Source organism: Protopterus annectens, chromosome 17.part0 (assembly GCF_019279795.1).
Source record: "Protopterus annectens isolate FY-2018-M chromosome 17.part0, PAN1.0, whole genome shotgun sequence".
NCBI lineage: Eukaryota > Metazoa > Chordata > Ceratodontiformes > Protopteridae > Protopterus > Protopterus annectens.
Window position 1 is genome coordinate 66,548,792 of NC_056751.1, and position 27,474 is coordinate 66,576,265.

Consider the following 27,474-nt stretch of genomic DNA (forward strand, 5'->3'; position numbering starts at 1 on the left):
CAAAGGGGATGGCAATGCACATTTTGGCATTGAGCTTGAGGCCACGGCTTTGACACCAAGCATCTGTCTCAGTGAGGCCCTTTTTTAGGATGTCCACATTGTTAAGAGTTTCAATTATGGCTCCTAGATTGCAGTCATCTGCGAACTTCATTAGCCAAAGACCTTCTGTGTTAGCCTGTACTTCCAAAAAGTAGATACCAAACAGGAGAGGACCCAGGACTGAACCCTGTGGTACTCCACTTGTCACTGGTCTGAAGTTGGATTTGGAGTCTGCTACTTTCATAGTGTGGGTTCTGTCAGTGAGCCAGCTGGCAACCCATCTTGTGACATAGGGATTTATACCTAGCTTAGTGAGTTTATCTATAATTCCAGAGTGGAGGGGGTGGTGTCAAAAGCCTTGGCGAGATCTAGATAGGCTGCGTGAACCACCTTACTCTCGTCTACGGTTTTGGTGACTGCTTCAAAAAGGTCAGTCAGGTTTAGGAGACATAATCTGCCTTTTACAAACCTGAACTGGGTGGGGTCTAGAGTTTGGAGATTACCAGTGTCTTTGTTTATAAGTTCCAGGATGACACATTCCATGGCCTTGCAGACCAGGCTCATTAGGCTAATGGGGCAGTAGTTCCCAGGGTCCGTGGTGGCTCCCCCTTAATGGAGTGGGATAACCCTCACTGTGCATCATTCAGTGGGCACAAAGCCTGAGGTGAGGCTATGATTGAACATGATGCTTAGGTGGGGTGCCAGTTCATTCTGTAGTTCATGTAGAATGCAGCCTGGGATGTTGTCAGGTCCCATGGATGCTGTGTTCTTGGCTTTGGAGAGTGTGATTTTTTTTACCTGTGCAGCTGTGATTACAGGAACTTTGCATTCTTCTGGTATAAAGATGGGCCCTTTAGGGAGTAAGGTGGGGGGTAAAGTTAGCACTGAACCTATCTGCTAGGATGTTGGCAATATCAGTTGGTTCTGTATATTTATTGCCATTGTGCTGTAACTCAGAGCAGATATGAGTGTTGCCACTGAGAGTCTTGACATAGCTATAAAATGCTTAGTGGTTGTCTTTAGAATCAGAGGTGATTTTCTTTTCATAACTAGCGTTGGAGATTTTATGAGGGATCTCGGCTTCTTACTGAGGCTGACCAGGGAGTTCTTCCAATCATGGGATTTCACTCTTTTTTGCAACAGTTTCTTTCTTCTGTTGTAGAGTTTGTTTATGACAGGGGCGCACCAGATTGGCTTCCTTTTTTTGGAGGATAGCATCTTGGTTCTGTTAGGGATAGCACAATCCATGCACTCATCTAAGTGCTTATAAAGTGCATTTGTGTAGGATTCAGGTGTCATACCTCTATTGTCCGTCTGCATGGGTGTTGTGAAGTTTGCCACTTCTGTCTTAAGAAGCATGAAGGTGGCTTTGGAGAAATTTTTTATGGTGGTTTCACTAATGGTGGGTGGGGGTGGAATGTGGATGTCTAGGCTGATTAGCTTGTGGTCGGATCTGGCCAACGAGGAATTGACCTCTGGTGTGGAACACAAGTCATCCATGTTGGTATTGACCAGGTCTAGGATATTGCTGTCCCTGGTGGGGGTGTGGATAAGTTGATCCAAGGCGTTGGAATTTATGAATTCCAGAAAACATTGAGCAAAAGGGTTGGTACATGAGTAGTTTTCCCAATTAATTGTGGGGTAGTTGAAATCACCCATTATTAGGGTGTTGGATTGTACCCTAATATTTTCCAGTGTTTCAAGAAACGAGGAGTGGGAATCCTGGGGCATGGTGGGGGATCTGTAGCAAGTTACAATTTGGATTGCGGTCTTGCCCATTGTTAGTTGCACTTGGATAATCTTGGATGCATTATGCTGAGCAACTAGCCTGGAGGTGTGGATATCCTTAATGAATATGGACACACCTCCACCTTTAGTGTTTCGGTCCAGGTTAGATGGCCAAAAGGTGTGGTATGAATTATAGCCTGGTAATGCAGGGGTGCTTTCTAGAACCTTGAACCAGGTCTCTGTCACTGCACAGATGTCGATGTTCTCCATTTTACGGAGTGCCTCGAGTGAATGCATTTTGAGGCTTAGACTTCTAGCAGAGAATAGCATTACCCTCAGATTTTGCTTGCTTGTACCTGTTACGGTGGTGAATTTGTCATTTGAACCTTGCCTAAAAAGGCACTATAGGGGTGGCAAGAGCCTTAGCCAGTATCCGGAATCCCAAGGGCAACAGGTGCAGGCCATCTCTGGCAAAGCATTGTGGTCTGTCAATCATGTCATCCCAGGCAGACAGATACTGGATCCCCTTAGAATGACACCAGAAGCTTAGCCAATTGTTGAAGTCAATCATTTTGTCCTTGTACTGTGGTATCATTCTGGGTGATGGCAGGATGCTACTCAGGGCTAGGGTCATACCTGCCTGGGCTACAAGATCGGAGAGCTCCTCCATGTCTCTTTTCATGTAGTCCAGGGAGGTACGGCTCAGGTCAATCACACCAACATGGACAATGACAGAGTCATATTTGTACTTGTTGTGGAGTGGCCTGAGTGCATGCATTATGTGGTGGATCCTGGTACCCAACAGACAGCTGACAGTAACTTTCTCCTTGTTTAGCATGGTGAGTGGAACATCAGTGTGCCTGACTATAGAGTCACCTGTAACTAGAGTGTTGGGTACGTTGTTATGCCTTATGGGCTGTGGTTGAGTGGCACACTGAGTTTGTGGGCTATGTTTCATTTGGGTTGTGTTGGGGGATTGAGGTTGCATGCATTTCTGATTTGGAGGTCTCTGTTGCTTGAACAGATTTTTATTGAGAGCCTCTGTGCATGTAGGTGTGCGTTTTGTGTTGCTATGTGTGCATTTTGGTGGTGTAAGTTTTGAGGGACTATGTGATGAGTGTTGTGTGGTGCAAGTGTTTACCTTCTCCTCTTGACTGTCTAGTCCAGTCTTGGGTGAAGAGAGCTTTGCTTCCAGTTTGGCTATATAAGTGCATCTCTCACAGGTTGTAGTATTGGGTGTTAGGAGAAGAGGGTTGTCTGTGTACATGAAGCAATTGCTATATTGCCCCAAGATGCCCAGATTAATCAGGTAGACAAGAGAAAACACCGGGAGCTGACCCTTAGACATGCCTGGATAGGTGCTTATTTATTAAGTACTAAAAACTGTTTTCCTCTACACAAGTGAGGAAAGTTGAGTGCTGTAGTAATTTGTAGCTTATTTAGTGCTTAGAATGAGTTCTGGACAAGTGTTGAGCTCAAAGAAACAGATTTGAGTACTAAAACTAAAAAACTGGTTAGTTCTAAGGGAAATTTTGAAGAGCAGACTTTATGGCACCAGGAATAGTTTAACCCTAGCTAAGCGGTGATGCATAAAGTGTATTTAGTTATTTATTTATTTATTTTATATTACAGTAGCAAATGAGCAAACTGATTTAAACAAATTAACCAATAAAAAGCTAAAAACTGAGCCCCATTCCAGCAGTCTTCAATCAGACAAGTTCTAACTGCACACTCCTGCCCCTAGGGTGCAGGGGAACCTTCTCTAAAAAAAGATTGTCTGGATTAGTGCTCAAGTTATACAAACAAAGCTAGATTCAGCAGGTCTGAATTTAGTCTATGCTACAGCAAACAAGGCGTACCAGTTTCGGAAAGAAACAGTTCAAATAAGCAGGCACAATAAGCCTTTAACCAAAAACTCCCAGCTCAGAAGGGCAGAATCTACCATCTCCTCCTACAAGAGTGCAGACCACACCTTCTTAATGTAAAATAACTGGCCCGAAGCCCAAGTGCTTAAACCAGAACTAATACACTCTTAGAATAACAGACACTAAGCCTTCAATCAGCAACTCCCAACTTAGAAGGATGTAAGCTACCTGTCCTTCCACAACAGTGCAGACAACAAAGCTTCTTAATGTAAAATAACTGGTTTGATGCCCAAGTGCTTCAACCAAAGGCTTAGAATAACAGTTACAATTTAATCAGGCTACTAACAAGCAGTAATAAATGCAGTAGAATAAATGCAATAAAGTAGGAAGAAACACAAATACAGTAAAAGCAGATGAATAAAGTGCAGTTTTTTATATAACAATAGAAAATGAGCAAACTGATTTAAACAAATTACCCAGTTAACCAGTAAAAAAGCTGAAAATGGAGCCCTGTTCCAGCAATTTTCAATCAGACAAGTTCTAACTGCAAACTCCCACCACTAGGGTGCAGGGGAACCTTCTCCAAAATAAGATGGCCTGGATTAGTGCTCAAGTTATACAAACAAAGCTAGATTCAGCATGCCAGAATCTAGTCTCTGCTACAGCAAACAGGGTGTACCAACTTCAGAAAGAAACAGTTCAGATAAGCAGCCACAATAATCCTTTAACCAGAAATTCCCAGCTCAGAAGGGCAGAATCTAACATCTCCTCCCACAAGAGTGCAGACCTCAAACCTTCTTAATGTAAAATAACTGGCCTGAAGCCCAAGTGCTTAAACCAGAACTAATACACTTTTAGAATAACAGACACTGAGCCTTCAATCAGCAATTCCCAATTTAGAAGGCTGTAAGCTACCTATCCTGCCACAACAGTGCAGACCACAAACCTTCTTAATGTAAAACAACTGGTCTGAAGCCCAAGTGCTTAAACCGAAAGGCTTAGAATAACAGTTACAATTTAATCAGGCTACTAACAAGCAGTAATAAATGCAGCAGAATAAATACAATTTAGTACTTTTTAGAAGAGGCAAAAGCAAAATAAAGTGCATTTTTTTAGTAAAGTGCAAGGAGAGAGGAAGGAGGAGCACAGATTAAGAGCCTAAGTGGGTTGGCCTTCTCAGATGTTCTCTCTGTATTAAGTAGTGTGAACACCAGACTGGGAGGGGTGTCCCTGATCAAATTTACAGTAGGGGCGGGCAACTGCCAAGCCACCAACTATAACAACACCACAAGAATAAGGTGTGGGGGGGGGACAGTTTCAGGACAGATAAGAACAGAAAACAATGCCAGAAAATATATAAAACAATTCAGTCAGAGGCAAAATTAAGACAATGCAGAACTCTAAAAGGTCAAAATGTCAAGAAATATACTTATCAATCAGCGATGTATTTCCAGATTCTTTGAGAATCACACTAGCCAGAACCCAGGATTTTCCAACAGTGAATGCAAGAATTTACAAACAGAAACTATTTTTAAATCAGCAAGCCTTAAAGTAATCAGATAACACAGAAGCTGTTAGACCAGTTTTATAAACTCCACCTCAGAAATAGGGGGTAACAGTTTCAGGACTGATGAGAACATAAAACAATGTCAGAAAATATATAAAACAATTCAGTCAGGCAAAATTAAGACAATGCAGAACTCTGAAAGGTTAAAATGTCAAGAAATATACTTATCAATCAGCAATATATTTTCATATTGTTTGAGAATCACACTAGCCAGAACCCAGGAGTTTCCAACAGTGAATGCAAGAATTTACAAACAGAAACTATTTTTAAATCAGCAAGCCTTGAAGCAATCAGATAACACAGAAGCTGTTAGACCAGTTTTATAAACTACACCTCAGATATAGGGGGTAAGCAGTTTCAGGACAGATGAGAACAAAAAACAGTGCCAGAAAATATATAAAACAATTCAGTCAGGTAAAATTAAAATAATGCAGAACTCTGGAAGGTTAAAATGCCAGAAATATACTTATCACTCAGTGATATATTTCCTGATTGTTTGAGAATCACACTAGCCAGAACCCAGTAGTTTCCAACAGTGAATGCAAGAATTTACAAACAGAAACTATTTTTAAATCAGCAAGCCTTGAAGCAATCAGATAACACAGAAGCTGTTAAACCAGTTTTATAAACTACACTTCAGATATAGGGGGTAAGCAGTTTCAGGACAGATGAGAACAAAAAACAGTGCCAGAAAATATATAAAACAATTCAGTCAGGTAAAATTAAAATAATGCAGAACTCTGGAAGGTTAAAATGCTAGAAATATACTTATCACTCAGTGATATATTTCCTGATGGTTTGAGAATCACACTAGCCAGAACCCAGTAGTTTCCAACAGTGAATGCAAGAATTTACAAACAGAAACTATTTTTAAATCAGCAAGCCTTGAAGCAATCGGATAACACAGAAGCTGCTAAACCAGTTTTATAAACTCTACCTCAGAGATAGGGTATAATTAGTTAGTATAATTAGTTAGAATTGTTATTACACATCATTTTGAATAAAGTTGAAAAAAGAATACCAGAAAAAGATAAAATAAGAAAAAATGTATGATGTTGAAAACAAAATATACACTTAAATTACAACTGATTTAAAATAGCATTCAAAACCAACTGGTAGAATAAAATAAAATAAAATTAGTCATGTAAACAATGTGGCAATTTTCTAAGTTTCAGTACACTTTTAATTGAACAGTAGTAGTTTAGTCCAGGCTTTCTAAAAGAGTTCAGCTTTAATTGCCACATGATTTCATGTTTCTCCAGAATATTCAGGATTTCTCCTGTAAGATCACCCATGTCTATACGATCCAGGATCTGGAACTTAATACCTGTGTGTCTTTTATGAAGAGAAAGGTGGTTGGCTAAGTCATTATTTTTACATCCAGAGCGGATTTCTGACAGATGACATGAAACACTACGCTTGAGTTTATTTACAGTCATGTCCCCATAGAATGCATCACATTCATTGCACTGTGCCCTGTAAATTACTTTTGTACTGTTACAGCCACCCCCTGCACTGGTCTTAATGATTTTCTTTAAATAAGGGTAATAAAAACTATCACCTTGCTGTAGAAATATACAAAATGTACAATTAGTTTCACATTTTTTAGTGTTTCGCTCATATGTTCTAGGTTTTAATTCAACAAAACTTCTAATGTTCCTGATCTTCCTATAAACAAAGGATGGGACTTCACCTAAGATGTTAATCAGAAAAGGGTTTCCTGTGACAATGTCCCAGTTTTCTTCAATAACATTTTTGATTCTGTGATAATCCCAAGTGTATGTCAGGATGCAGCTATTTTTGCATTTGTTATTCTCTGTGGAATTTCTTAACATTCTCCTACTGGGGAGGTTGAGTGAAGGTGCTTCAGTCCTTTTCAGTTCTATAATGGGTTCCAGGATGTTTTTTAACATCTGACTTTCATAGCCTCTCACAAGAAAATAATTCTCTAAGTTGTTCAGATTTCTCAAAAATGGTTCCATCTCTGTGGTAATTCTAGCTGATCTGTAGCCCTGGGACTTCACTACATTATACTTGGTTTTTGTAGGATGTAGACTTTTACTGTGGCGTAATAAGTTAACCCTCGTTGGTTTTCTGAATAAATCAGTGGTGATTCTCTTATTGTTGGTGTCCTTGAAAATCTGCATATCTAAGAAAGTGGTTGAAGTATAGCTACAGAAAGAGGTAAACTTCAGGAGGGGGGTTGTTTGGCTGAGGTAATTGATAAAATCTCCAAGCTGCATGGTGTCACCTTCCCACACAATAAAGATGTCATCAATAAATTGTAAATAGCATGTGATATGCTGCATGTAGTCTGTGTTGTTTAACACAAAGTTCTCTCCCACTAGTCCAGGGCTATGTTAGCTATGCTGGGAGCCTTGGCAGCCCCATTGCTATACCAGTTTTTTGTTTATAGTGTTTGCCATTGAAAGTAAATAAATTGAAGTCCAGTACAAAATTAATGAGCTTGCTTAACTTTTGCAGTTGTGCCTATGCACCTTGATTATGTTTCTTAAAAGACTCCATAGCTGCTGTTATACCGTAATTGTGAGGGAGCACTGTGTACAAGGATTCCACATCAGTAGTTAATAAAATACTGTCAGCTTCCACTGTAATGTTTTTAATTTTCCTCAAAAAATCAATTGAATCTCTTATGTATGACATATTCTTTTCTGCTAAAGGTTTCAGGAAGTAATCAAGGTAAATGGCTGTGTCTTCAGTAAGGGAACTTCCACTTGCTACCACTGGTCTATAATGTGGGTCTTCCCTGTTCTTGTGTGGCTTTGGTATTCCAAAAAAGTAAGGTAAACATGAGTGAACACTAGGAAATGAAGGTATTTAAGAAGAAGTTTCACTGGCAAACATTTAGGATTTGAAAAAGAATGGGAAGAGAGTGAGATGAACCACAGCCTCTATCACAGGAGGCTGGCAAGATTCTGATGAAGTCTGTCCTCCAATACCACAGTACTATCAATCTGTGTGTTTTATGTGGAAATAAAGAGCTTTGGTTCTACTTTGTAAGGGTTCGCCTTTCTATAGTACTGTGGTATTGGAGGACAACCTTTCTTGTGCCAAACAGTGGACTTGCATTTTCGTGTTGGTACAAGTGCTTTGCTGCTTCCCATTCTTGTCAAATTATTTGTTTATAATTATTTATGGAGGCCATACCCACGTTTACCTTACTTTTTTGGAATATCTTCCACACAGAGAGGTTTCTTACACTGTTTTGTTTTTGGACCCATTTTACTTGTTTAATGGGTTGTTTTGAGACTTTGGGGATACCATGGAGATTACTTGTTTTTTTTTTAAGTGAAACATTTACTAACTTTGTGACTTTCATTGCTGGTTGTGAATATTTGCTGATAGTGACAGGATGTTTAAAGAGACTAAACAGTCTGGTTTTAAAAAGTGTGATTCTTGCACACAAAAAATGTCAATCACCGATGGACACATTAGTTGTGTGTATTGTTTAAGTACCGTCCAACTGTAGGATTCCTGTTCTATTTGCCATATGTTTAGTTCAAGGGTCCTGCAGGAATGGAAAAACAAGCTAATACTTTGGGGTTTGTTAAGGGGGCCTTTTGATTCGGCTGTTGACGGGACTCATGCCTCCAAATCTTCAGACAAATCACCAAAAACTTCTTTGGCTCCAGCTTCTGAGACATTGAAGAGACCTGAAAAATTGAGTTCTTCGGATCCGAAACATATCCGTTCCAAAAAGAAAAATTCTATATCAGTTCTACTTGCAGTTTTGGAACCATCTAGTAGTCGAAAAAAGAGCCAGTTACCGTCCTTGGATCCATTTAGTTCGGTGCTGCAGTCTCTTTTATTGCAATCAGTGGCAGGTAGCCACAAGTCCTCCTCCCATTCCTCTCAGTCATCCAGGAGCCTTTCAGAGGATGATGCAGAGTGTGTGGTTAGAAGGTTGCTTCGTACACTGGACCTGGCAAAAATTCTCACCAGCCTAGCCCAGATGGTCATGGAGCTGACTCCAGTAGCTGCTTTACCTATGGTTCCTCCTCCAACTTAGTTGAGTTTGGAGCCAGAGTGCCTGAAAGTCCTGGGGGTGGAACCGTCAGACCTAAAATCCATTCTTAGAGTTTTGGTGCTGATCTCCGCTCCGCTCACATTGATGTTGTCATCCATTGAGGGGTCTGGCCGCCGAGACTCCCGCGTCGGTCCCAGGGGGGAGAGTTGAACCAGAACCTTGTCGGATCTGACTCTCCCACTCATTGTTTCGGTGCAGGTGAGTATAGCCACCCTCCTTGGCGCTTGGGAGATCTCCTGTTTCCTTGGAGTCAGAGGCTTTCTTAGCCCAGGATCATGGTGTCTTCATGGTGATGAGGAGTATGCCTTCCTCTGAGACTACTCCACCCTCGCCTCCAGCTACTCTTCCCCCAAAGGGCCAGTGTCAACCTATACATTATCTCTCCAGTGCCAGCATAGGGAACCAGTGCCCTGGGATGCCCCAGTGGGCGAAATCCTCTCTTCCAAAACCTCCCTGGAACATCCCCCCAAGGAGGTCCCTCAGAAGAGAACTGTAAGAGGAAACACATTGACTCCGCTGAGTCTGTCACATCCGATACTGACTTAGAGGATTCAGAAGGGTCCCCGTAGGCACGCTCTGAGGATATCTCCTTTTCAGACATCTTAGAGATCCTGAAACAGAGAGGTGGCTGGAAAACCCTCTCCCCTTCTGAAGCTGAGTCTGTATACCTGGAGGCATTTGGTTCTCAGCCCTCCACCTCTTTGGTGTCTCCACCTTTTGATCAGCTCCTGGGTGTAGTCAGTCGAAAGGTGTGGGGTTCTCCAGAGTCGGTAGAACCTGTTCCGAGGAGGCCCAACAAATTCACTACAGCCCCAAAAGACAAACAGTTTTTGACCAAAGGTGTCCCTGTAGATGTTATCTAAAACTTCTGCATCTGTCCATCTGCCAAATAAGGAGTCTTGAATAATGGACAGATACAGGAAGTGTATGTTCTTTTTAGCAGCCTTTACCCTTAGGTGGCTGAATTACTTATCCCATTTTATTTGTCTTCAGAGGGATATCCTCAAGAAGCTAGTAGATACCCCCCAAGATGCTACAGCTGGGGGGGGGGGTGGAATCTGACAAGATAAGCTCTCAGCTTGCGACCTTAACCTCTGTAACTAACTCCTACATGTGCCTCATTTCTTATGTGGCCAACGGAGCGACCAGGGCAGCAGGCACAGTAATAGCTGTGAGGAGACATTCCTGGATGTGTCTTTGTGAGTTTGTTGAACCTTTCAAGTCTTCCTTTATTGATGCCCCGTTTCACGGCTCATCCTTATTCAGGCCAAAAGTGAATGAGACTGTCACCAGGAGCGAGCAAGATGGCAGGACTCTGTCTGCCATGGGAGTACATTTCTCTTTCTCTACTAGACCTTATCCCAAAGGTCAGAAAGGTGAAAAATGTGGTTCCAGAAATCCAAAGGAGCCTTGCCAGATTCTTGTGGTGAATTTCCCCCAGGGGAAATAATGGAAGATGCCATCCTCATGGCAGAGGGGGTCTGCACAATCAGGGTGTCAGAAATATGTTCTCGCGGAGACCCTTCCAGCGCTCCTGAAAGGAGGCCTGCCTGTCTACCTCTGGAGGAAGTCAGGGGGAGATTATCACTATACCCAAAAGCCTGGCTAGACGTCACTCAAGACAAATGGGTCAGTCCATCATACCAGAGGATGCAGCATTCCTTTCCCCCTTCCACCCCTTCCATCAAAGTCTATCCCAGACATACCACCCAGTCAAAGGGATAAAAAAAAAACAGAAATTCAAAGGTTGCTATAAAAAAGAGTCATACAAGAAGTCCTCGCAGACCAAATCAGATCCAGAATTTACTCAAAGTTCTTCTTAGTTCCAAAAAAGACAGGGGACTGGAGACCAATTTTGGATCTCAGCAGACTGAACACGTCGGTAAAGAAAACGAAGTTTGGATGGTAACACTGCAGTCTATACTCCTTTTTCTGGGACAAGACAATTGGATGTGCTCCATAGATCTTCAGGATGCATACTACCATATAAAGATGGACAGGCGATCCAGAAGACATTTATGCTTCCGGCTGGGAGCCAGTCATTACCAAGTCAGAGCTCTGCCCCTTCATCTCACTACAGCCTCCAGAGTGTTTATAAAATGCATGGCAGTAGTTACGGCTTACCTGAGGCATTAAGGATTCCGGGTGTTTCCATACTTAGACAACTGGCTCCTGACCGTCACTACTGAGCATCTACTAACCAGGACAAGAGACAACAGCATTCATCTCTGCTCAGAGCTGAGTATTACTATAAATTTAGAAAAATCTGCCTTGTTGCCATCACAGCATATAACTTTTATAGGGGCAGACTTAAACACAAAAGACACGGTGAAAAAACTGCCTCATGAAAGAGTTCAAACACTACTCCATCAGGTGTCAGTATTGCTCATGAAGAAAAAAGTGCAAGCAAAATTTGTCCGCAGGGTTCTGGGTTCATTGGCAGCTGCAATAACATTAGTCCCACTGGCGCATCTACACATGACAATATTACAGTGGCTACTTTTCACTCAGTGGTCCATGCAGGAGTTGCCCATGTCACACAAAATTTTCATTATGAACACCTGCAAGAGGGACCTACAATGGTGGCTTCATTCCACTTAGGTAATGATAGGCAGACCACTTGTTCTCCCCAATCTGTAGCTACAGTGACCACGGATGCTTCCCAGATAGGGTGGGGGGCATTACCTGGGTCAGACTGTCCAAGGGATTTGGCAGAAACACACATACCACTTGCACATCAGTCTTCTAGAGATGAGGGCAGTGCTTCTGACGTTGCAAGCATTCCAGAGGTTTCTTCCAATAGGTACTATTGCAATACAGACATTATGACCATGGTGTGGTACATCAACAAACAAGGCAGAACCAGATCCTACACCCTCTGTTGAGAGGCTCAAAGAGTATGGCAATGGGCAATTTCTTTTCAACATTTTCTGACTGCAGTGCACATCCTGGGGAAATCCAATGTAATAGCAGACAGATTAAGCAGGGCAATTCTTATGTCTCACGAGTGGTCTCTGAATCAGGAAATTGCAAACCAAATTTTTCGCAAGTGGGGCCAGCCTTGCTGTGACTTCTTTGCCATGCCCATCAACTCCAAATGTAGCAGCTACTTTGCCCTAATTCCCCCTCCGGGGGAGTCACCAAGGGATGCACTTGCTCACGATTGTCACCCGGGACTTTTATATGCTTTTCCCCCATTTCCATTAATTCCCAAGGTCCTCCAGAAAGCCAAATCATCTAGTTGCAGGCTAATTCTTATTGCTCCTTACTGGCCTCGTCAGATATGGTTCCCCTTTCTATGGCCCCCTCTTCAGGAGGAGCCTTTGATCCTGGACACAGTGCCAGATCTTCTGACTCATCAGTCAGGAATGCTCCACCCCTCTCTTCAAAGCGTCAAGCTGACAGCTTGGTTACTCCACTTCCAATCTTAACCAGGCTTCCAGAACTATCCCTGGCAGTACGACACATTCTGGTTTCATCGCACAAGAATGCAACTAGGAAACTTTATACAAGCAATTGGAAGAGTTTTTTTTGTTGGGCTGACAAAAAAAATATAGACCTCTTTACAGCCCCTATATCTGCAATCCTGGAATTTTTAACAGAAACTTTTAATCAAGGTGCAGCAGCAGCCATGGTATGAATGCAACTGGCCGCCTATCAAACTACCACATAGGAGACATGGGATCCAATATAATGTCCCATAGATTATGCGAAGCTTTTCTCAGGGGTACATTCCTTTTAAGACCTCCCTTAAGAGAACCACCACCTTCTTTTGGACCTCATTTTGGTGCAATCATCCTTAACTCTTCCTCCTTTCAAGCCAGCCTCATCTTGTTCACTAAAGTTCTTATCTTGGAAGACAATCTTTTTATAGGTTCATAGGTAGGTACTAGGCTATCTGCCCGAGGGCAGTTATAAGCCTAGCCAGAGTGTGTCAGCTTTTGCTGCCCCATTGATTAATTAACTGATCCTCTGTCAAGCAGAGCCAATGAAGTGATCACTGGGGTGTATTTTCTGTTACCCATCCACTCATCAAGGTTTCTCTTGAAGAGTGTTAGTGAGGGGCTCTGCCTAATGTAGTTTGGAATTTTGTTCCAAAGCATGGGGAGTCTCTGTAACAGGAATCTATTCCTCCAGCATGTCCTATTTATTGTTGTGGCGAGGTTTAGCTCACTAGAGCGCATGGCTCGCAGTGACTTGGATTTCTTTAGGTTGAGCATGTCCATCAATTCTGAGTTGGACATGGCTTTGTAAGTCAGGCAGAGATCACCTCCTTGTAAGCGATTTGCTACTGTGTACACCCAGAGTTTTTTCAGTCGGGCTGCATAGGACATATGTTAACAGCCAATGTGAAGTTGTTAAATCTCGCCGTTTATTCTCACTGATGGGTTTGGAGCTGATCCTCGGCTCTGACACGGCCGATAGCAAAGCTTAAGGTTTGCCAGTAGCTCGAGACCAAGCCCCTTATCCCACAACGCACTGCTGGAATTAACCCAGATCTAGTTTGCCGTAGTAAGAGAGATCTTGGTGATCCAGTCAGCTCAGACCATTTTGATAAATCGCAAGTTTTAAAAAACTTTCTTCTACTTCTTTTTGAAAGATTATTCTTATTTAGTGTGTGTGTGTGTGTGTGTGTGTGTGTGTGTGTGTGTGTGTGTGTGTGTGTGTGTGTGCTTCATGTTAAAAATAATATAGTTTAAAGTAGGTTAGATTGTAGAGATAGTGCCCTGTGTTGGCTTAGTTTTTCTTAGTGTTGGGCTTTTTCTTAGCCCTATTTAGTTTTACAAGTTTTACTTCTTATTAGTATATTTTTGTAGTGTAGGCTTAGTTAGCCCTGTGTTTAACCTTTACAGGTTAATTTTGTGGTGTGCCTCTTTATAGTATGTCGGTTGAGAGAGAAAAGTCTCACCCCAAATCCGGGTTTAAGAAATGTCCAGATTGTGGACAGAAAATGTCCGTCACGGACGGACATGTCCAATGTGTTTACTGTCTAGGGGCTAAACACCTCCAAGACTCCTGCAGTATTTGCCACTCTTTTTCATCTAGGGTTCTTTTAGAGAGAATGAAAAAACTCATAGATAGGGGAGTTGCTGCAGCATACTTTCTCTGAGGCATTGGGTAGCCAGGAAGGTGCCAGCACTTCTTCAAAATCTTCAAAATCGTCTGATTCTAAACAAAATAATAAGGCAAAGAGATCAGAGGGTACAGGATCATCGGTTCCACAGTCCTCGGAACTGAGTATCCATTTGGTTCGGAGCCAGCTCCCAGTTTTGGAGCCGGTCTCTGAGGTTCCCTCATCTCCTCTTCTCCAGTCAGCACCTTTGGTGCATTCCTCAAAGTCATTGGTCAGCCTCTCTGATATGGATATGGATCGGCTAGTGCAGAAGCTTCTACGGGCACCAGGACTTGCTAAATTGTTGTCGGCCCCGACCACTTCATCGGAGCCAAAGACCATTGAACCAGACTTGACTACTCCTCCTCCCAGCCGTACTGGACTCTCGGAGCCGAAGGAGCCTGAACCAATAGTTGTTGAACCTATGGAACCGAGACCCACACTGGTGTTATCGGTTCCATCTACTTGGACGTCCTCGGTGCTGACCGAGGATGCTAGGAGCCGACAATCTCCTGGCGGGTCCGGGGAGGATAGTCGGACCGATTTGTAGGTGCCAACTCTTCCTCTTGGGGCTTCGGCTCGGATGAGCTCGGCTTCTACCTCGGGCTCGGAGCCCATGGTTTTGGTGCGGGAGGACCTGACGGTCCCTCCGGATCCATCTACCCCTTCTCGTCGGAGCCATGGAGCTTTTGATGCCATGAGGAGAGTCCTGTCTCCTAAGACATCATCGGCATCAGTTTGGGCTTCCTTCCCCCTTCACACTCCTGTGTCTGCTTCTTTGTCTACCGCTCCCTCTAAGCGTAGAGACCCTGAGCCTCAAGTGGCCCCACAGGGCATCCCCTGCTCTTCTGAGACCTCCCCAGATTTCCCCACTGAGGAAGTACCCAAGAAGAGACTGTGCAAGAGGAGGCACTTAGACTCCCCACAGGAGTCTTTGACATCCGACACTGACTTGGATGAGTCAGAAGGGTCCCCTCGATCCCCCCTCTGAGGATATCTCCTTTGCGGAGATATTAGAAATCCTTAGTCAGAGGGGTGATTGGCAGTCTAAAACCCCTACTGAGGATGAGACAGTGCTCTTGAAGGCTTTTGGGTCTCAACCTTCCACTTCTTGGGTGTCTTCGCCTTACGACAAGCTCATGGTGCTGATCTCTCGTAAGGCATGGGAGTCACCGAAGTCCATGGAACCTGTCACTTGGAAGCCGAATAAGTTCATCTCTGCCCCAGTGGAAAAGCCTTTTTGACCAAAGGAGTGCCTGTTGATGCCATGGGGGTAGCTGCAGCCACCAAAAGGAAGTGTCTGAAACATTTGCATCTATCCATCCTCCTAACAGAGATTCTAGGATCATGGATAGATATGGGAAACACATGTTTAGTTCAGTGACTTTTTCTCTGCAATCGCTGAACTATTTAACCCATTTTATGAGACTGTAAAGAGATCTCCTGAAAGAGCTAGGAGATACTCTCCAGGGTACGGTAGCTGCAGGGATTGCTGACAAAGTCAACACACAGCTCGCTACCCTAAACTTGGTTGTGAACTCGTCCATGCGTCTCATATCTTATGCAGCTGATGGCTCAAGTAGAGACGCTAGTTCAGGCATTGCTCTGCAGGGACAAGCCTGGATGCATCTCTGTTCCTTTGCAGAGCCCTTTAAGTCTTCCTTTATCAACACCCCATTTGATGGTTCATTACTGTTTGGGCCTAAAGTAAAGGAAACTTTAACCAGGTGTGAGCAGGAAGGCAAGACCCTATCTGCCGTTGGAGTCTGTTTTTCTGCCCCTACTCGGCCCTACCCCAAGGGCCCTATGGGAGGGAAAATGTGGTTCCGAAAAGCACAAGGAGCCTTTCAGGACACACATGGAGAAACACCCTCAAGAGGAAGAGGAGGGGGTTATAATGGAAGACGCCACCCACGCGGCAGAGGGGGTCCGCAGCAACAGGGTGACAGAGGTCAGTTCTCTTGTCAGCCCTACCAGCACTCCTGAAAGGGGGCCCGGCTGTTCGGCTCTGGAGGCAGTTGGGGGTCTTGTGTCTTTGTACCCAGAAGCCTGGCTAAACATAACATCAGATACATGGGTACAAAGCATAATTTCAAAAGGATATTTCATACCATTCTCTTCCCCTCCTATTCCTGTAAGCAGAATCCCAGATGTTCCACCCAGTCTCAGGGAACAAGCAATCGTAGAGGTCCAAAATTCCTAGAAAAAAGAGTCATCCAACCAGTCCCAACAGACCAAGTTGGATTCGGAACTTACTCAAGATTCTTTTTGTTACCAAAGAAAACAGGGGACTGGAGAGCTATCTTGGACCTCAGCAGACTCAACCAATTTATAAAGAAAGAGAAATTCTGAATGGTCACACTTCAGTCCATTCTTCCCTTCCTAGGGAAAGGTGATTGGATGTGCTCCATAGATCTCAAGGACATGTACTATCACATAAAGATGAACAGACGCTCCAGGGGTCACCTGCATTTCCAGCTGGAAGCCAATCATTACCAGTTTTGAGCCCTGCCTTTTGGTCTCACTACAGCCCCCAGGGTGTTCACCAAATGCATGGCAGTGGTCACAGCTCACCTGAGGCATCTAGGATTCCAGGTGTTTCCATACCTAGACGATTGGGTCCTCACTGCTACCACCAGGCATCAATTGACTCAGGCAACACAATATACTCTGACACTCTGCCATCAATTAGGCACTACAATCAACTTTGAAAAGTCTGCCTTATTGCCATCGCAGCATACCGTTTTTATAGGAGCAGAGTTAGATACCTCAACCACCACTCTATGTCTTCCAATCGAAAGAGTCTCACTTCTTCGCCAACACGTCATCTCACTGATGTCAAAGAACAAAGCTACAGCAGCAGAGGTCTTGAAGGTACTAGGTTTGATAGTGGCAGCAATCCTGGCTGTACCACTCGCAAGGATGCATATGCAAATCCTTCAATGGCTCCTCTTCGCTCAGTGGTCCTACCAAAAGCTACCGATGCACTACATGATTCTCATCACATATTCTTGCAAGAGAGACCTTCAGTGGTGGTTGACATCTCTTTATGTTACAATCGGAAGACCCTTTGTTCTCCCCCCCAGTAGCCACTGTGACCACAGACGCTTCCCTGATAGGGTGGGGGGTGGGGCATTTTCAGGGAAAGACTGCCCAAGGCACATGGACGGATCAAGAGTCACATCTGCATATCAATGTTCTGGAGTTGAGAGCGGTACTTCTGGCGTTGCAGTACTTTCAGAACTCTCTTCCTGTAGGGACAATTGCAATTCAGATGGACAACATGTCAGTGGTCTGGTACTTGAACTAACAAGGCAGAACCAAGTCTTACCCCCTTTTTCGAGAAGCACTCAGGGTATGGCAATGGGCTGTGTCATCCCACCGTTTTCTGATAGCAATGCACATCCCGGGGAAATCCAATGTGATAGCGGACAAGTTAAGCAGGGCAATACTGTTGCCTCACAAGTGGTCTCTCAACCAACGAGTTGCAGATCTGATTTTCCAAAAATGGGTCCAGCCTTACTGCGACCTCTTTGCCAGTCACATCAATACCAAATGCAGAAGTTACTTTGCCGTAATACCATCTCCGGGACATTCCCCGAGAGACGCACTCATACACTGTTGGCCTCTGGGTCTCCTATATGCATTCCCACCATTCCATTGATACCCAAGGTTTTACAGAAAGCAAAGTCGCTGGGAAGGACAATTATCCTCATAGCTCCCTACTGGCCTCGACAGATTTGGTTCCCCTTCCTTCACCATAATCTACTGGAGGATCCATGGATCCTGGACCCAGTTCCAGACCTTCTGACACACCTGTCAGGGGACCTCCATCTTTCACTGCAGTCCCTAAAACTGACTGCTTGGCTAATCCACTTCCCCTAATTGCCAGGCTTCATTCACTCTCAGATGATAAAAGACAAATCCTTTTGTCTTCCCACAAGCCATCCACCAGGAAACTATACTGCAGTAATTGGAACAAGTTCTCAATTTGGGCCAATATACAGAAAATTGACCCTTTCAGAGCTCCTCTATCGGCCATTTTAGAATTTCTGGCAAAGATTTTTAAAGAAGGAGCAGCAGCTGCCACAGTTCGAGTCCAGTTAGCTGCCATATCAAATTTCCACCTTGGATTCAATGGGTTGAATGTTATGGGTCATAAGTTATCTAAGGCTTTTTTTTTTTTCTTCAACAGGTCACCAAAGTACCACCATGACTCGGAATAACAAATTTATAGTTGCAGTCCTTTTATTCAGTAAAATAGTAAGTGCTTTTGGGTTTTAACCAAACTTTCATCAGACATATAACTACTGACACTTTTCAGGGCATTTAAATGAAAAAAGGCACCACAAATACATTTAAAATCTCATTTAAAATCTCAGTACTGAGATTTTAAATGAGATTTTAAATGTATTTTTGACACCTTTTTTCATTTAAATGCACTGAAAAGTGTCAGTAGTTATGTCTGATGAAGGGTTTGGTTAAAACCCGAAAGCGCTTACTATTTTACTGAATAAAAGGACTGCAACTATAAATTTGTGGTACTTTGGTGACCTGTTGAAGAAACATTTTTTGCATCCTTTGCGTTTACACCGTTTAGTACCTCTACCCCGAAGCTGTTTGTGGATTTATTTATCTAAGGCTTTTCTTAAAGGTGCCTTTCACATGAGACCTCCTGTCAAAATCCCTTATTCTCCCCCCTGGAATTTGAATTTTATGCTGTCTCAAATTATTCTCCCTCCTTTCGAACCAGTATCTTCTTGTGATCTCAAATATTTGTCCTGGAAGACAATATTTCTGGGAGCCATTACTTCTGCCTGCAGAGTGTCAGAACTTCAAGCATTATTTGTCAGGCCTCCTTACATGATTTTACATGCTGATAGAGTATCTCTCAGAACAACCCCCTCCTTTTTGCCTAAAGTTTGTTCTGAATCCAATATCAATCAGGTTATTGAGCTCCCAATCTTTTTTCCCAACCACTCTAACAAATTGGAATACATGATGCACAAACTTGATGTACACAGACAGCTCAGATTTTATCTTGACAGAAATAAGGATATTAGAAAATCATATCAACTTTTTGTATCCTTTTCGAAGGCCAGAAAAGGTAATAATCCAGTGGCTAAAACAACTCTAAATGGTTATCAGATTGTATATCCTTTGTTTATGCGAATGCAAGCATGCCATTGACACACAAACCTAAGGCTCATACTACCAGAGCCATTTCTATGTCTTCTGCCTTTCAGGCTAAATTGCCCATTGACAATATTTGTGCTGTAGCCACTTGGTCTAAGCCTCAGACCTTTATCACACATTACAAAGTAGATAAGGCTTCCAGGGACAGGTCTTCCTTTGGTTCCACGGTATTGAAAAACGTACTTCCATGAGCCACCCAAGATTGAGGGTGCTAGGGACACTACCCATCAGTGAGAATAAACAGTGAGATTTAACAACTTTACATAAAGTACTTACCATAACGTTCCATGTGAGTTGTTTATCTTTCTTAATCTCACATCCCTCCCTCCTTCCCCTTCCTAGCTGACAGTTGACTTAGAGGCTAGTACCATCCTGGTTATTCAGTACTTCTTCTTCCCGTTCGGGAGGTGCTTCCTTGTAGAAATAAATAAAAGGGTATATATACTCGCAAACAAGATCTGAGGTAATTCCAGCAGTGCATTGTGGGATAAGGGGCTTGATCTCAAGCTACTGGAAAACCTTGAGCTTTGCTATCAGCCGTGTCAAAGCCGAGGATCAGCTCCGAATACATCAGTGAGAATAAAGGCGAGATAAACAACTCACATGGAACGTTATGGTAAGTACATAACTTCTTTTTACTTCCACTAGGAGGGTTTTAGAACTGCAAGCGCTGTCTAACCGTCCTCCCTATCTGATTTTCCACAAAGACAGAGTTTCCCTCAGAACAAATCCTACTTTTCTGCCAAAAGTTTGTTCCAAGGCCAATTTAAATCAGTCTATTGAGTTGCCCGTATTTTTCCAGGGTCTATATTACAATATTGAACTCATAGAAGTTTGAACGTTGTAATATCGAACAGTACAGTTTGCAACCCAGTAATAATGAAAACACAGAAGAGCGATTTTTTTCCCAGGAAAAAAATCGCTGTTTCGTGACAAAAAAAAATAAATAAAACTTACACTTTAAACTTAAACTAAAGTGGGGGGGGCTTCACCCCCCCCACACCCCGCTACTTAAATATACCAACTCCGAGATCGCACCACAGTGGAAAAAATAGCAAAGCCCCAAAAACGGCCCACTATTTGCGGTGGCTTCGCTATTTTTGTATTTCAGACTGTTGGGTTCAATATTACAACGTTCGAACTGCTGTAAGTTTGACGTTGTAATGTAGACCCATTTTTCCATAATTAAGGCAACAAGGCAGAATACAAGCTTCACCAATTGGATGTACATAAACAGCTATGCTTTTACTTTCATCGGACCAAGGAATTTAGAAAATCTGGCCAACTATTTGTTTCATTTTCAGAAAATAGAAAAGGTACTTCATTTTCAAAAGTCACCTTATCAAAATGGCTTACAGATACCATCAATTTTTTCTATAACTCTCAGAATAAACAGCTGCCGGGGAAATTTAGAGGGCATTCAACTAGAGCTATGTCCACTTCCACTGCCCTTCAAACCAGACTCCCTTTGGATTCAGTGGTTAACCCTCATACCTTTATCACTCATTACAAAGTAGATGTGGCCTCCCAGAACAGGGAATCCTTTGATACCACTGTTCTGAAGACTTTATTCCCTTGAGCCACCCGAGAAAGAAGGTGCTGGGGACCCTGTCCCAACCAGTAAAAATGAATGAGATAGGACAACATAACATAAAGAAGTTATGTACTCACCAACTCACCATAACATTCCATGTTTGTTGTCCATGATCTCACCTTCATTCTTGCACCAACCCCTCCTTCCCCCTTCCTGAAGGATTGAGAGGAAATGGCTGAAATTGGCTGTAAACTGCCTGATTCCTTTCATGCCTTTCAAATTATGGGTAGCTCATCTGTTACAGTTATTGTAAAAGTTGGCATAGTCTAGTGATTAGTTCTCTCAAACGAGATCTGGGTAACAGTCGCTAGGCATCTTGGGATAGGTTGCAGCCTCGAGCTTTAGTATGCAACTGAGTTGGAACCGATGCTCGGTTCTGAACCCAACCAGCAAGAATGACGGCGAGATCATGGACAACAAACATGGAACGTTATGGTGAGTACATAACTTTTTTTTCTACTGTGCTTCAAAAAATGTAACCACAGTGTACTCTGCTGGAAGAAAGCTGATAAGTCAAGCATTGTATGACTGTTTGATCTCAAGCTGGGAGACAGGATGTCTGGGCCAGGAAATTCTTTCTGTTGTCTTGATTTAAGAGGTAATTACTAAGGTTTTCATGTATAATGTCTTTTATTGCTCTGGCTTCCTGGCCAGGTGCAGCTTACTACAAAATGTAAATTCTGAGTTTCTGTTAGCCTAGGAAACTAAATTAGAACTGTTAAGAATGATGAGATCAGGCAGGACTCCCCGTGGACTATGATGTTTGTAGATGACATTGTGATCTGTAGTGAGAGTATGGAACAGGTAGAGGAGACCCAGGAGAGATGGAGAGATGCTATAGAGAGAAGAGGAATGAAGGTCAGCAGGACTAAGACATAATATATGTGTGTGAATGAGAGGGAGGATAGAGGAATGGTGAGGATGCAAGGAGTAGAGGTGGCAAAGGTGGATGAGTTTAAATACTTGGGATCAATAGTTCAGAGTAATGGTGAGTGTGGAAGAGAGGTGAAGAAGAGAGTACAGGCAGGATGGACTGGGTGGAGAAGTGTGTCAGGAGTGATTTGTGACAGACGAGTACCAGTAAGAGTGAAAGAGAAGGTCTACAAGAGGGTAGTCAGACCAGCTATGTTATATGGGTTGGAGACAGTGGCATTGACAAAAAGGCAGGAGTTTGAGCTGGATATGGCAGAGTTAAAGATGTTAAGATTTGCACTGGATGTGACTATGGTGGACAGGACTAGGAATAAGTATATTAGAGGGTCAGCCCAGGTTGGAAGGCTTGGAGACAAAGCCAGAGAGGCAAGATTACTTTGGTTTGGACATGTGCTGAGGAGGGATGCTGAGTATATTGGGAAAAAAATGCTAAGGATGAAGCTACCAGGTAACAGGAAAAGAGGAAGGCCTAAGATAAGGTTTATGGATGTGGTGAGAGAGGAAATGCAGGTGGTTGGTGTGACAGAGCACGGTACAGAGGACAGGAAGAAATTAAAACAGATGATCCGCTGTGGCAACCCCTAATGGGAACAGCCAAAAGAAGATGATGACGAAGAATTATGTAATCTGAAATGACTCAGCAGTACTGTGTTGTCAATTTAAGACTTTCCCAGAGAGAAAGAGTGGGCATTTTGAATTTTGTCTGAAGAACATCCACTCACGAGCACTTGCTTGCTCTGTAAGATATTTATTTAGAACAGCTATTTCTCTTACAGATAGATAGAAATAGCCAGATTAGTCTAGCTGCTTTCTATATTTATGTCAGACTATTCTACAGTATTATTTTAAAACATTTTCCTGTGATTTCTGACCTCTGTAATGTCATTCTGTTGAAGTAATAAGTATTGTCTTGTGTTTTTATTATTTATTATTAAATATTTTTAAACCTTTCAACTGTGGCTGTTTTGTGCAAAGGTAATTTAAGCTCTTAGAGTACATTGCATGTATTCAGTGATACTGTCCAAGCCACTCCAATAGCTTTAACTCTGGGTCACACTTACTATTTGGATAACAGTAATGTTACACAGTGAAATTGGTCACCCTTTGGGAAGTGCCTTATTAGTAGCTGATAAGAGTAGTTGGTGGCAGTGATTACTACCTTATAGCCTGGCAGGAGGGGGCATAGCTGGGGAACCTGTGCCAGCCTTCCCCAGGAGTGTCTGTGTATTTGTATATAAACCAAATCTCAAGGTGTGTGTGTGTATCAGCTACTTGGGCAGGGACACAAAGCACTGGTTGGACAGAGAGGGTACTGGAGGTTTTGGCTTGACTACTTGACTGAGATCTGAACCCTATAGCTTTGCCAGTGGGGAGTCTTGTTAGGGATCTTGAGAGAAAAGGAGAAACCTGCCCCAGACTGACTGTGATCTCTGTGTGTTCTTAAGAGAAATTGTACTTTGTGTGTACTTATAATCCTTCCCAATGTGCACGCCCCTCATTGGTGCTGGTGGTGAGGACTGAGGCTCCTTGATTACTGGGCCAATTCATGGGCATCACAGTACTTTCAAGTATAAATGTCTTACATCACACTGATTGATCCAAGGTACTTTCTACGATGAAGAATATGTGCAGTATGTAAGCCATCATAGCTTCTTTCCTAAACTTTATTTTCTTCAATTGGGCTCTGGAAATTTGCAGTGTAACTTCCAATGGGCAGAGCTTAATCTTTTTGATGGAGTCAAATTATGTTCTCACATTTCAAACAAATGTAAATATTTCTAGAACCATAGTCGTTACTAAAGAAGTGCAAATGGAAAACTCTTCAGCAAAAAATATTTTTATACTAATAGTAGTCTTTAGGTTCTAGGTCTTAAATTAGATTTCATAAGTCAAAGTAAAGAGAAACTATCATGATTGTAAGCAGCTTACAATATCTCAGCAACCGCTCAAGTTGCACACATAACTATCAGCAGCATTTTGTGCATTCATCTGAGAGCTTTCGTATGAGACTAAGCAGGTCTGTCTTTGCTACTTGGTTGGTGAGATATTTAGGCAAGTTTGAAATTTACAGCAGTATAAATAAACATTAAATGAACATCAATTCATGTCTTTACCTGTACTAGACAGAAGTTAAGTTAAGTACCATTACAGTTGTGTTTGCCATGTTATATGCTTTAAGATGAAATCTTTGAATACTTTGTATGTAGCATGGTTTTGGAATTATTAATGCATATACAAACAAGCAATGTTAGATGCCTATAGGCATCAGTGGGATGCAACTGTAGAAATGCCTGGAGACAAAACTTGACTGTAATGAAATAAATAGAAAAAAATGTCTGTGGTGTATAAATGCTGAATATTTCCATATAATGCATATGTTCCTGTTTCTATTCAATTAGTGCAAATTTGACATCTTAGATCCAGAACAACTGAACTCTCAAGTTGCAAAGTATGTGAAGTTTGTGAGCCAGCTGGAAAAAGGTCTTCCTCCCAATAACGTAGTGCCAAGACTAAAGGAGAAGGTGGAGAAAATGAGGGAAAAGGTAAACTGTTTTGTACTAAATATGCCTACAGTACAGTAAATTGCTTTTGATTTGTGTAACTGAAGGAAATTACATTTTGTTGTGTAGGCAAAGCTAAAATTGTATATAAACCTCTTTAAGTGGAAAATTAGTAGCTTTATGGTTGCTTTTTATATACCCTCATACACACACTCACACATTTATGTACGCATGCATACATGAAGTGTGTGTGTGTGTGTGTGTGTGTGTGTGTGTGTGTGTGTGTGTGTGTGTGTGTGTGTGTGTGTGTGTGTGTACACTCATGCATGTGCACATGTATCTAATGTGCCATTCTTAACTTATTATTGTTACTGTCTTTCACATTAGTTGTATATATTAGGATGGAGCAGAAATAATGCCAGCATACTCCTTATCAAACTTCAAGGTTGTAAAGTACAGTGCATTTAATGTATATGTAGTGTCATGTACAGTAAAACACAAACAGTTTAAACACAGTTGGCATAATGGTTAAGGTCTTCGCCTTCCCTGAACAAAGGACAAGTTTGATCCTCATCTCCGTCCTATGTCTGCATGGAGTTTGCATGTTTTTCATGTGCTTCTTTGGGGTTACTCCCACCTCCCCAAAACATACTGAATATTTCTACCTCAAATTCATCCAAGAATGGAGTTGTGGGCAGCAGCAAGTACTCTAGATGTTGCCTGTTGGGGAAAGAGTTGTGTAAACAACCACTTTCACATCAACTCTAATGTTTATTATCCACTAGACAGGAGACGTGGATCATAGAATTCAGACCATGTCAGCGCTAGCCACCCGACAATGTAAAAATTTGCTCAAGTTGATTTGGTTGTATAGACTAATGTCGCCAAAATGGGCATTGGTATTTGCCAGTGATAAGTAGGTTGAGGACCTGGCCTCGTCTGACCTATGCCAGGGAGCATGTTAACATTGGGAGAGGTTTATGTGTCCCTATTGTCCAGTGTGTGCCTGCCATAAAGCCCAGCAATGCTGGGCATAAGGTACTGGCCGACAAGTGACCATTTGCCCAGCTTGGGCTACCTGGGATAGCTCTGTTGAGTGAAAATGGTTCATAAAACCAATCAACCTGGAAAACATGAACAAAGAAGTACTACAAAGGTTCACTGACAGGATGGAGCATTGAAGTAAATGACATGATGGTAGAAAGGAGGCCAGACATCCTCTGTATCCAGAAAACAAGATGGAATGGCAATTTAGCAAAGCTGCTTGCCTTGAGATCCAGAATCTACTACTCAGCAAGAGGATAGACTAGCAATGGTGTGAGCAATGTGGTGAGAGAGTGGCTTCAGAAGACAGTGATGGATGTCATCAGAATTAGTGACACACTCATGGCAGTGTAAGGATAGGGCAATGTTCATAATCTCAGCCTATGCTTCGCAGCAGGGTTGTGACAGAGAGGAAAAGAGTGCATTCAGGCAGCAGTTGCAGGACCTGCTAGATAAAGCAGAACAGCATGAATTGGTATTGATAATGGAGAACCTGAATGCACATGTCAGGACAGACAGAACAGGATATGAGGACTGGGTACACATAGGTGGGCAGCAGAAATAAAGAAGGTGAAGCAATTTTAAACTTCTGTCTGGCAAATGACTTGATGGTGGCCAACACATAGTTCAGCTTGAGAGGCAGTCACAAGATCACATACAAGAGTGGCCAACATGCAACTCAGGTAGGCTTCTACCTAGCAAGGAAAGGGCAGTGGGGTAGAACCAGCTATTACAAAGTCATCCCCAGTGAAACAGTTTTTCCACAGCATAAAGCACTAGTTGACCTAATCAGCTGCAAATAGTCGTCAGGGAAGGCTCAAAGGTTAACAGAGATTAGGCTAAAGACATGGAAATTGACTGGAGAGAAAGCACAAGAGTTGAAGGAAATACTCAGTGCTCTAGTACGTCAGGAAGAAGAGGAAATAGGTGAAGCTGAAGAAGAATGGCAGTGCCTCAAAACAACATCTGTGAAGACTATAGAATAGGTATGCAGCTGGGACAGGTAAGAAAATAAGGTACATAAGGCAGGCAGGTGGCAGAATGCAGAAGCCCAGGGAGTCGTTAAAAAAGAAGTACTGCAAGAAAAAGTGGGAGACCAAAAAGATGGACCAGACTAAGAAGGAATACTGGTTTGCTAACAAATAGGCTAAGAGAGCAGTTGAGATAGCAAAGAGAAAGTTATCAGAGGCACTCTACCAGCTTCTGGAAAGTAAGTGAGTAGATGGCACAAAGAAACTCCTATCAGGTTACAAGGAAAGACAGAAAAATAAAGAAGATATTCATGAGTCTACCTTCATAAGGGTGCCAGCAATAATCTGCACACCAGTCCACAGATCATCAGAGGCAGATGGAAGAAGTACTTTCAGTAGCTGCTGACTGAAGAAAACCCCACAAAAGCTGTACTAACACAGACACAGTCTATGATGAAAGAAGAAGAGGATCCCACCCAAGAAGTAGTAAGAACAGCACTACAGAGAATTAAGTCAGGGAAAGCAGTAGGCCCAGTTGAGTTCACAGTAGATATGATCAAGATATTGGGTGAGTTAGGGGACAAATGACTCCTTAAGGTATGTATAACAGTATATAGAGAAAGGCATATCCCAGATGATTGGAGAATAAGCACACTAGGGCCAGTGTAAGAGAAAAGCAGGACAGTCACAACTGTGAGCAGTATAGGCATATCAAATTCCTGTCACACTGCATGAAAATTCTGGAGAGAGTGATTTATAAATGAATGTACAGAGTGACAGAAAGTAAGATGGAGGATGAGAAGTGTGGATTCAGATCAGGATGCAGCACACATATCCCAATGTTTGCAGTCAGGCAGATAGTGGAGGAGAAGAAG

The 27,474-nt window shown here is 42.6% G+C and overlaps 1 protein-coding gene across 1 annotated transcript in view; it reads left to right on the top strand.

Annotated features, from left to right (window-relative positions):
* Positions 1-27,474, top strand: part of DNAH6 (dynein axonemal heavy chain 6) — a 5,071,261-nt gene that overhangs the window by 1,481,669 nt on the left and 3,562,118 nt on the right. Inside the window, exon 19 of the mRNA XM_044059309.1 lies at positions 24,483-24,626. Coding sequence (XP_043915244.1) covers positions 24,483-24,626 — 144 coding nt within the window. The remainder of the gene's footprint in view (positions 1-24,482; positions 24,627-27,474) is intronic.